This window comes from Nicotiana tabacum, chromosome 12 (genome assembly GCF_000715075.1).
Source record: "Nicotiana tabacum cultivar K326 chromosome 12, ASM71507v2, whole genome shotgun sequence".
In the NCBI taxonomy this organism is placed as follows: Eukaryota; Viridiplantae; Streptophyta; class Magnoliopsida; order Solanales; family Solanaceae; genus Nicotiana; species Nicotiana tabacum.
Window position 1 is genome coordinate 121,943,852 of NC_134091.1, and position 11,543 is coordinate 121,955,394.

Here is an 11,543-nt window from a genome sequence, read left to right on the forward strand (position 1 = left end):
CATATCATATGTTAAGATCTATTAAATTTTTATATCTTTTTCGCATGTGAAGTGATTATTAATATTTAGGTATCATATTAATTTTTATGTTTAATTACTAAATTCGATTAACCTGAAAGCGTACATCAACGAAAAATTATTGTCAGACGATTAAAAAAATAACTATATGTTACTAATGGAATTCTCCCCGTAAGAATATTTTAATCGATAATATGTTTGTCAATTGTTTTTATATTTTTACTAAATATATATATTTACTTATCAAATATTTAACAAAGTAAGATTGAAATAATATTTAAGTAACAAAAAATCCGAAAAATTCGACAAAATCGAACCAATCCAAACCGATATATTTAGTTTGGTTTGATTTTGATAAAAACCGAACCAACCCGATCCATGTACACCCCTACTATATAATATGCAATTCACATGTTAAACTACAAGTGTAAAAATTCTTTAACTTTCTTGTACATAACTTAAATCAAATTTAATTAAGACTTACTTTCAAAAAGAAAAAGAAAAAGAAAAAAGAAGCAAAAGCAGATATATTTTCATGTAAGAATTAGTCTTTAAATTATAGGAATTAACAATAACAAGACGAAAAAAAAATCAAAGCCACAATGCCCCAGCTTGTTTCAATACAGGAGTCAATTCACCACTAATATGAGCAGCCATAATCCGATCCAGTCCTCCGAACAACTCTCCTCCGACAAACACCGCCGGCAACTGCAAAACACCATCTTTCCGATCACCGCCGCCGATATCCTCCAGCTCTTTTACAACCTCATTTTCATATTTTTCTTCAATGTCATAAATTCCCGGGTTCACTCCAAGAAAATGAAGCAAACATTTTATAACATGGCTCATACAACAGCCGCGCCGACCGAAAACTATAACGGCGTTTTCTGTAATCATGTTTTTGACATCCCCTTTTGATTCTTGATTTAATAAAGAGGAAGATTTGTTTAGAGTTCTGAAATCTGTTGGAAAATTTTGCCATGACTTGTATGGAAGTGCTTCTTGCATTGTGAATATTTTAGTTTAGCTAACTCGATAAAGAAAGAGGGTTGCGGCGATATGTTTATTTTTTGTTTTTTTAGGAGTAGCTAAGATTGTGATGAGGAAATATAGGAAATGAAATAGTTATATAGAATTGGTATTTACGTGTATGTGAATATATAGGAAGGAGAGGGATAGGGTTGAAAGAGTCGAACGTCAACGGTAGTTACGCAATCTTACGCGTAATATATGCTGTAGCTTACGTTTAATTATGTCATTACCTGCCTATACATATGCTGTATAATTAATAAAGTGGGTAACCCATAAACTTACCGTCTAAATATGGGTCCAAAAATTTTAGAATTGAATTTATGTATTATATATTTAATATTCGTTTAGACTTACTATTTGTTACAGTACAATTTTAGTGAATTTATATAAAAATTTATATGAAGCATGAAAAAATTCACCGAGTACATAAATACATAGGAATTCTTATGTAGAGTTTAATATAGGAGTGGAGCTATAGTTCTAGTTATGGGTTCAGCCGTGGTAGTTTTGGTTAAAATTCATTATTTGTTTTAAAATTTTCATTTCATATGTTTAAATAACTTATTTAAAATTCAATAAATTATCATTTTTAGAATTCAGAATTCATAAACTAAAAATTTAAAATCTATTTCTGTAATAAATTGAGTTCAGACTCTACTTGTGAGAATATACAGAGCAGTATATTATTTGTATAATACATGGGGATATCATATTGGACGGAAGAAAAGAGAATGAGAATAGGAGAATACTGTTTAGGACTTTGAAACAAAACACATGGGAGTTACGTAAAGCGAGTAGAGAAAAGGGAAAGCCGCTCGCGGACGGTGCGCAATGCCAACGTCACCTAAAACATATGTTTGGAAATGACAATAAGTAAAATACAAAATTGATTTGAAATTAATTATATTCGTTTGTCCTAAAATATATAAAATATGCATTTTTTTGCATATAATATATGTATATACAAAAATATATATTTGTCGACTATTATTTATGAAAGCAACTAAAAATATATACATTTTCCAATAAAAATAAAGGCCTGCGTGATTCGGCACCGAAACATGGCATTTTGACCACCAAAGAATGTGATGTATCGGATGAGATTGTTCTTTCCTTAACCGTAGATCTGAAGTTCAAGCCATGAATATAAAAAAAATTCTTGATAGGAAGCGTTTTCCCCGAAATGGAGCCCTACGCAGGACAAATGGAAAAATAGGCGGGCTTCAATACATATATCGAGAAAAAAAAAATGGCGTTTGACAACGTCCTTCCAAAAACCAGAAAACGTAGAGCATGACGTGCGTCTGACATTACGACAAACAGTGCCCGCCGCGTAACGCGGACGTCCCTTTTGTTTCCCCTCATTTTTTCTTCTCGCCACTTTGGCTTTTGTAGATAACTGATTTCCTAACAAATAAAATCTTAGACATATTTAGGCTGTCTTCTATAAAAAGCAGGATAATCCTAAACTAAGCAAAAAAAAAAAAAAAATTATGCCACTAAGCTTTAGCTATGTGCGGAGTCCGGAAAAGAATCGGATCATAAAAATTTATTATATGCAGTCTTGCCCTGCATTTATACAAGAGGTTATTTTCATAGCTCGAACTCATGACCTCCTAGTCAAAGGATATCAACTTTATCAGTTACGCCAAGGCTCGTGTTCTAAACCAACTTAAGCCATATTAAATTAATTTTTCCATAAAATAATTACATAGCAAATAATGGTAAATAGAACTACCCGGTTGCTATTTCTAGGCACTAAATTCAAACAGATGAACCATGCTATTTAACTGATACAACGTATCATTTCTTGGCATAAGCAGACAGAAGCAAAAACACTCGAAGGAAAATCAATGGCAAAGCTTAATATATATTTGTGCTTCCTTGTGTTGTTATCTTTCACAAATATTTGTAAGGTAAAATATACCATTAGCTGATTTGAGGATAGTTCTTGTATGTTTCCCTTGATGAGTGAGACTAGGAGGGTATTTTGCTAAACTTATAAGTTGGTCAAACTAACTTATATGAATTTTTTGACTTATTTACGTATTTGTAAAAACTCAAGTGCTTATAAGTTAAAATTAGTCAAAAGTCATAAATTTTTCGGCCATAACTTATACTTCCTCCGTTTTAATTTATGTGAACTCATTTGATTGGGCACGGAGTTTAAGAAAAGAGAGAATACTTTTAAACTTGTGGTGTAAAATGAGGCGCATATATTTTGTGTGGCTATAAATCATTGCATAAAGGTAAATTGTTTCCAAATAAGGAAAGAAGTCATTCTTTTTGGCACAGATTAAAAAGAAAATATATTCACATAAATTGAAACGGAGGGAGTAGCTTTTCAACTTATAAGTACTTTTTATTTGACCAACTCTTTTACTATTTTATCCTTAATTTTTTTTCTAATTTTTCAAAATACCTTTTCCACAACAAATCTTCTAACGTCTTCTTCATTCCATATCTGTCGTTCCTCTTTTTTCTTTACAAAGTTACGTTAAATTTTTTTCTTTTTTGGGTAAAGGTATTTTGAAAAATAGCTTATTAGCACTTTTTTAACAACACATATCAATTGTTTATTATCAGTTTTACTACTATATTCAAACACGTAACTGATTATTTATAAATCAGTATCAATATTTAAAAATAATTTTCAACTGACACAAACAAGGGTTGAGCCACTTTATGCTAAGCGCCAGCGGGCATCAATTAATACTCCTTCGCCAGAATATTATACTGTTTAGCTAAGTTAAAAACTTATTTTTATATGTTGGGCTCCCCTTATTTCTTTTTTTGTGTTTACGTTTTTATAAGTTGATACCCGTTAATAAAATTTCTGGATCTATCACTAAACACAAACGAGCTTTCGTGCAGGGAGTTAAGTGGTGGTGTGTGGCAGATGAATGGGCAAGTGATGCAACACTTAATGCATTTTTTTATAAAGCATGTAAAAAAGGATACTGTACTGAACTAAAACAGGGAAAACCTAGTAACTTGCCTGTTACCGCTCGAAGCCATGCCTCTTACGTTCTTAACCTTCCCTATAGGAAAACTTCTAAGTGTCCTCCTCACTTGGGCATTCGTGTTCAAACCGATCCTTGTAAGTTTCTCTCTCAACTTCGTATCTCGTACGTATTAGGGGAGGCAAGATTTTCATTAAAAGGGTTCTATATATATATATATGCATAAAATAATTTTTGACTTTATATATATAGTGGGATTTTTCTGCACGAATCCCCATTTTGTCCCGTGCAAGTACGTGTTAGCTAGATTAGAATTTAGTTCAAAACAAAAATTTTATACTATATTTTTAAAAAGATTATATGTGCGCGCATATATATATATAGAGAGAGAGTATGTGTCATGGACGGAGCTACAATGTTAAATAGGGGTTTGAAAAAATCTAGTAGCTTTTGCTTAAATTTTGTATTAGAAAATTCATAAATAAATATGTATAAATATTTAGTTGCGAACCCAGAACTAAAATAAGCTATGAATTTAATGGCAAGTTCCGAACCCATAAACTTCGCTAGCGTTTGGCCATAGATTCCCAAATTTATTCTGAAAAATTTGATTTGGGTAAAGTTTGGTTTGAAGATGAAAATGTGTTTGGACATCTGTTTTGGGTGAAGTTTGGTTTGAAAAAATATGAAACATAACTTATACCCACAAGTTCTAAAAACTATCACAAATACCCAACAGTACCATTATCAATAACATTTATTATATTATCGCAAACTATAGTCCTGAACATAAATAAATTTGATACAAAATTATCATTTTTAATGAACTACATGATACACTATCAGATAAGCGAGAAGACGAAGCAACATCGTTACAAAATAATAAATGGTGGGCTCTTTTATAAAATATAAAGTTTGGGGTAATTTTTAAAAAATATAATAGTGATATTTTGGCCCAAAACCAGCTATTGAGTTGGTTTTGGGATTTCGGATTTCGGATTTGGGATTTGGCCAAAATATAGGCAAAATCTATGGCCAAACATGTGTTTGCCAAATAAAACCCAAATTTATTTTGACAAATGACCAAACGGGTCCTTCAAATTTTGAATACGCCTCAGAATTTGTAGCTATGTGTTTTAAACCTTTAAACAAGTGTACTTATCTAGTTTATGTCTATTTTGTGATCTTGCAGCTTATGGACAATACATATATCCATAAATGGTGTTGCTGATCAACAAGAGAATTCTTTCAATTAGAGGGATGCAAACCGATTTGTATTTCTACTAATAATTTTAATAGTCTATATGTCAATCATTTAAGCAAATGTGTAATAGATGCCTCCTCCTTTTGTCTCTTTAAGGAATATATTTGAGATAATGCAGCTGCATCTTTATCCGAATTATGCACTTTCTTTTATAATTTCGTATTTTCGTACAATGTCACCATAAATTTTTATTTTTGGGTTTTTTTTTGGGGGGGGAGAGATTTTTAATGGTTATTTGATTATGCATTTAGCATGACGTGCGTCTGACCTTTTGTTTCCCTTCATTTTTCTTTTCGTGACTTAGCTAGCGTTTGGACATAAATTTGATTGAAATTTGAAGAAAAAAAAATTGAAGTTGTGTTGAAAAATAATTTTTTAAAGTTGATTTTAGACATGCATTTTATTTGAAGAAAAGTTGAAGTTAAGTTTGGACATGCATTTTATTTGACCAAAAGTTAAAGTTTTATGAGTGGAAGAAAAAATCTCATCCAAAAACTGCCCTAAATCAGTTTTTGGGAATTTGAAAATTTTTGATTTTTTTTTCCAAAACATGATCATATTTCACAAACAAACAATGTTTTTAAATTTTTTTTTTGAAAAAATAAAGCCAAAATTTATGACCAAACGGGAGCTTAGCTCGTGGAGATTACTGATTTTCTAACAAATAAAATCCAAACATATCATTAAATTATTTTTTCCATAAAATAATTAATTACATGGAAAATAAGAATAAATAGAATTACCCAGTTTCTGTTTCTAGGCACTAAATTCAAACAGATGACCATGCTATTTAACTGATACAACTTCTCGTTTCGTGGCATAAGCAAACAGAATAAAAAACACTTAAGAGGAAAATCAATGGCAAAGCTTATTGTATTTTTGTGGTTTCTTGTGTTGTTATTGTTTACCCGTAAAACGATACAGTTGAATGCCCCGAACACGCGTCATCTCACGATTCAGCACAACTTTTGCCGATTATCGAGGTAATCATGGCCATGAATTTAGCCGCCAAAACTTTTACTTATACGTATCAATATTCTCCCCTTATACTCCATAATCTTCCAAGTTTTCTAAAACCTTTCTTGCTGTGAATAAACCTTTCTTTAACTCCCTTCAAACAAAAAAGCTTTTCTTTTATCCAAAATGGCTTCTTCTTCAAAGAACGTTAGCTCTTCAAAGGGCAAGAACAAAGTCGAGGATGTTGCTCCTCCAACAGTGGATTCCATCATTCCTAGAAGTCTTGTTACAACAAAAGACTTCGAAGAGAAAGTCCTTTCGGCTCTCCTTCGCACATGGGTTTCTAGTAGATATCCTTCTTCCATCCGTTCTTCAAGTATTCCAGTTGTGAAGGAAGACTGCCGCTGCCATGATTTGGATATTGTTGCTCCTGATCTATTAGAGCTAGTGACCCTACCCAAGGAGGGTTTTACATATTTTTGCATGTATCCCTTTACTTTGGATGCGTTCTCTTTGAGTGGAGAGCCTGACTCCGTTAATATGGAGTTCTGCCTCTGCTATCAGGTATGTTTGGCACAAGTAAGTCCTTCTGTGTGGAGGACGATTGCATGTCTTTGGCGCTTGTGCCAAGAGATGGGAGATGAGCTATCTTTAGCTCATGTGATGAATCTTTATTTCCCCAAAATCTTTCGCGGGGGAATGAAAAATTTCAGCAAACGTGGCCACCATGCTCTGTTATCTAGCATGGATGATGACAACACCGTGGGTGGATGGAACGGTTTGTTGCAATTGCCACCAACGACATCATTCCAGCAACGGCATCATCCTTTCCGAAAGCATGGAACCGCACTCGTAAGCTCCTTGTTTATTATTTAGGTATTCTTTTATACCCATATTGATCCTCCATCTTTCGCCTGTTTCAACAACTCGATAGGTCCCACCAACGGTTGAAGGCTTCGACCAGTAGGTCCAGAAGAACTTGGATGCCACTACGCTTGAAACCCGTACGTGGAAAGAACTAACCCTTAAATACGATTGGAAGACCAAAAACCATGGTAACTTAGACTCACCTTGTTTCAGTTTTTTATGTGAAGAAATTGATTGACCCATTCTCTCTTTTCTCTGAAATCAGGTCTACCCGCAGGCTCTGTTGTTGTCCCCGAGGAGGACGTTTTGGTTGATCATGCTGACACAGTGAGGCTACTTTAGGAGGCGCTTACTCGAATAGGTGTCTCCGGGCCTGCTTTAGGCACAAGTGTTTCTTTACGGAGTCCCCGGCCGGAGGACAAACAACCAAAACAATGACGCTCATCCGCGGCTGGGGAAAAGAATAAGAGGGCGAAGACTGTTGCCCCCGAGTCGTCTCTGGTAGTTGCGGTGACTAGCCCTCATCTCGGGCTAGTCATATACACTATGATGATCGACGATGATGAAGAAGTTAGTGATGGGGGAGCTTCTCTACATAGAAGGCGACGATCCTCATCAACTCAACAGAATGCTCGACTTGTCAAGTTAGTTACACCATCCGAAGACGATGTCTCGGCACTCTAGGGGGAATATGATATGGTGGAAAATGCCAACTCCCGCTTTCGTGTCCTAGTCGTTGTGCCCGGTATTTTAGGGCTGAGTACCGGGTCCCTTCCGTCCTCGGCTAATGAGCAACCAACAACCAGCACTGCTTTTGCTGCAGCTACTTCTCACTCTTCAACTGCATCAGCTTCATCTCCATATTCACCAACATCAGCAACTGCTATATCATTTCCACCTTCATTCACTCTTCTACCAGGAACTGCTACATCATCTCCACCAGTCGCACCTGACCACGAAGGAGGTGTTCCTTTTCCCCAGTCCCAAGTTCATGGGAATTTAGGGCGAAATTATGTTGACCCTTCTGAAGATCCACAGAGGAGGAGGAATGTTACTCTTTCGGTCTCTACCGGATGCAACTTGCTAATTATCTGAAGCCTTTGGATTCATAGAATGATTGGAAAAAGATTCATGCACTCTCGGGAGAGTTTTTGTTGAACAATGCCATGCACAACGCCGCAGCGGTACATTCCTTTCTTCATTTGTTATTTTTTCTATTTTTGCCTGAACATATCCTAAGTTTTGCCTTTCTTGCTTTGTAGGCAAACTTTCTTGCTTCAGCGGAAGTTCAGAGGTTGATTTGTGAGAAGGAAGAAATTACCCCCGCATGGGACCAGCTTTTGGCAGAGCGAGAGCAAAGTGTCGCTCGCCTCTCAGAACTGGAAGCCAAAGCCACTGAGGTCGTTGTATTGGAGGCTCATTTGCAGCAAAGCGAACAAGAAGTGGAGACCCTTAGCCAAGAGATTTCCCCGTTGAGGGTTCAATTTGAAGAGGCTAAGGCCAAATGGATTGAAGTTCATAACGGCGTTCTTGTTGCATCCGACCGTGAGGCTGCCTCCGCTAAAAGATTGACTAACTTAGAGGTAGCCTTAAAATCCAAAACTGAAGAACTTGCTGCTGCGGGGGCGTGAAAATGCCCAATTGGAGGAGAAGTATAAGAAAACTATCGAGCATAATAGGCTCTTTAGTTCAACTGTCCGCGACCTTGATGTTAGACTCAAATCCATTAGATCCGCCCGGGAAAGCCTTTCTGCCGAGGTAACCCAACTCAAAGAAGAACTTAAGCGTCGAGTGTCTTCCCTCGTTATTGAGAAACTTACGCTATGTACAACATGAGGAGAAAAACCTTGGAAGAGGCCAAAGCTGGTATCATTGACTTTGATGCTGAAATTTCTAAGGCCCGTGAGCTCGAGTTAGCCGCTAAAAATTTTCTCCCAGCAGAGCCTGTTGCTTCTGGTTCTTCCGATTCCGGTTCCAAAACTTCGGGAACTGAAGAGAAAGCGGAAGACGAAGATGTTGAAGGTCGAACTAGCGAAAACCAAAATGTTGAGCTATCAGCAGATCTATTCACTTCCCCTGGGGACGCAGACACTTCTCTTTCACCGGGTTCCGGAGATGCTGCAGTTTAGCTTCTTCTTTTTTTCCAATTCTTGTATCTGTGCCATTTTGGCATGTTATTGTAAATAAAAATATCTTTTTGCTCAAGTATTGTTTGAGTCTTTCCTTCATTTGAACATTTATGCAAGTTTTAATCTTTGCATTCTCTTCTTTTTGCTTAAGAGTTTTGCGCAAGTTTTATTGTTTGCGTCTTATTATGTGAAGCCTTGGGTGTATTTTTCCCGAAAGCATTTTGATTCCGGGCATGAGTTCTTCCGAAATCAACCTTTTAACGTGGGGGTTTTTATAAGAGAGGTTCCTCTTATGTTTACGGTGCTCTTGAAGAGGACGTCTCATGTTCATTACAATACTAGCATTTAAAGTACTTGTTTAACTTTCAAATGACAAAGTTAATTCATCGATCAGACAAGAAACAAGATAAAAACAAAAGGACTTCATTTTATTCCTTCTATTTCAAAAAGTACATAAGCATTTGTTATGCTGAAAAAAGAAATTGCCATTACTTGTGGCTAACTTGTACAACTTGTTTCTACAGGGCTGGTCGCGCAGTCCCCGGGCCTGATGATACAACTATGTTTCCGATTTTTGCTTCCCGGTCGACGTGGCAGTCATTGTGTTTGTATCCTCATGTTGTCCCCCCCCCCCCAGTGTTCAAATGCGAAGAATGCGAATTGGAACACTGGAAGCCTTGTGCCTTCGAGGATCCCACTAATGAATTGCTAGATAATCCTTAACTCGGTAACACACTTTACTTCCCCTCAAGAATTCATGCTATCGAGCGAAGTTCTATCTAACAACCCTCTAGTGGTTTATACTTGTGAACGGTCGGGTAACCTTTGCTCGATAGCAAACTTAGCTTCCCGGTAGAAATTTTGCTATAGAGCGAAAGATTATCTAACCGTCCCAGAGTGGATCTTTGCTTGTGTGCCTTGCTATTAAAGGTCTTATTGCTGATGTTGGAGCTTTCTTCGTAGTATGCTTTCTGTTGCTGCCTCGTTAAAAACCTTGCTAGAAAAACCCAACTGGGACAAAACCTGGACGAAGGGAAAAAGAGTACAGCACATACTTTCAGTTCAGGTGATGTTCATCAGCAATAATATCTTTTGAGGTGTGCCACGTTCCAGTTGCTGGGCAACTTTTCTCCATCTTGGTTTTCTAATTCATATGAACCTTTCCTGGTGAAAGCTGAAACCCGGTAGGGGCCTTCCCATGTTGGACCTAGCTTCCCTGTGTTGAGTTCCCGGGTGCTTTGTGTTACTTTCCTTAGGACCAAGTCTCCTACTTTGAAATAACGGAGGTTGGCTCTTCGATTATAATACTGCTCCGTTCTATGTTTTTGGACTTCCATTCTTACATACGCCAAGTCCTTGCGCTCATCGAGTAGCTCCAAGTTGACTAATATTGCTTCATTGTTTGATTCTTCATCTGCTTGGAAATATCTCGAGGTGGACTCCCCTACTTCCACCGTGATTAAAGCTTCTGTCTCGTACACAAGGGAAAAATGAGTTTCTCCTGTGCTCGATTTGGCCGTTGTTTGGTATGCCCATAAAACTCCGAGTAGTTCCTCGGGCCAATTACCTTTAACCGCTTCCAACCTTTTCTTGAGGTTTTGTATAATCACTTTATTCGTTGACTCCGCTTGACCATTTGTGCTCGGATGGTAGGGCGAAGATGTGATCCTCTTTATTTTTAAATCTTCAAGGAACTCTGTGATTTTTGCACCTATAAATTATGGCCCATTATCGCATGCTATCTCCTTTGGTATTCCGAACCTGCAAATTATATTTTTCTAGAAGAAATCCACCACTCCACGCTCGCCGATCTTCTGATAAGGACCTACTTCCACCCACTTAGAAAAATAGTCAGTCAAAATCAAAAGAAATATTACCTTTTCGGGGGCCGGCGGCAATGGCCCGACGATGTCCATCCCCCATTTCATGAACGACCACGGGGACAGAACCGAATGCAACGGTTATGCCGGTGATATAGTAGTGGTGCGTAGCGCTGGCACTTATCACACTTTCGTACGAAATCTTTGGCATCTTGTTCCATGCGGGACCAATAATATCCTGCCCTTACTAATTTCAGCACTAAGGAATTTGCGCCTGAATAATTGCCGCATATCCCTTCGTGAACTTCTCGCATAACATAGTTAGCTTCGTATGCCCCCAAACATCGGGCCAGCGGGCCTTGGAAAGATTTTCTATATAGTTGGCCTCTCTTGAAGCTATATAACGTTGCTTTGGCGCGCAACGCCCGGGACGCTTTGGAGTCTTCGAGCAACTTCCCGCGCTCGAGATAATCAATGATTTCATTCCTTCAGT

General features: G+C 37.1%; 1 protein-coding gene across 1 annotated transcript; it reads right to left on the reverse strand.

Moving 5' to 3' along the window:
- Positions 1-609: 609 nt before the first annotated feature.
- On the reverse strand, positions 610-1,026 carry LOC107824647 (glutaredoxin-C9-like). Its single transcript, XM_016651447.2, has one exon. The coding sequence runs from the start codon at positions 1,024-1,026 to the stop codon at positions 610-612; it is 417 nt and encodes a 138-aa protein (XP_016506933.1).
- Positions 1,027-11,543: the final 10,517 nt, after the last annotated feature.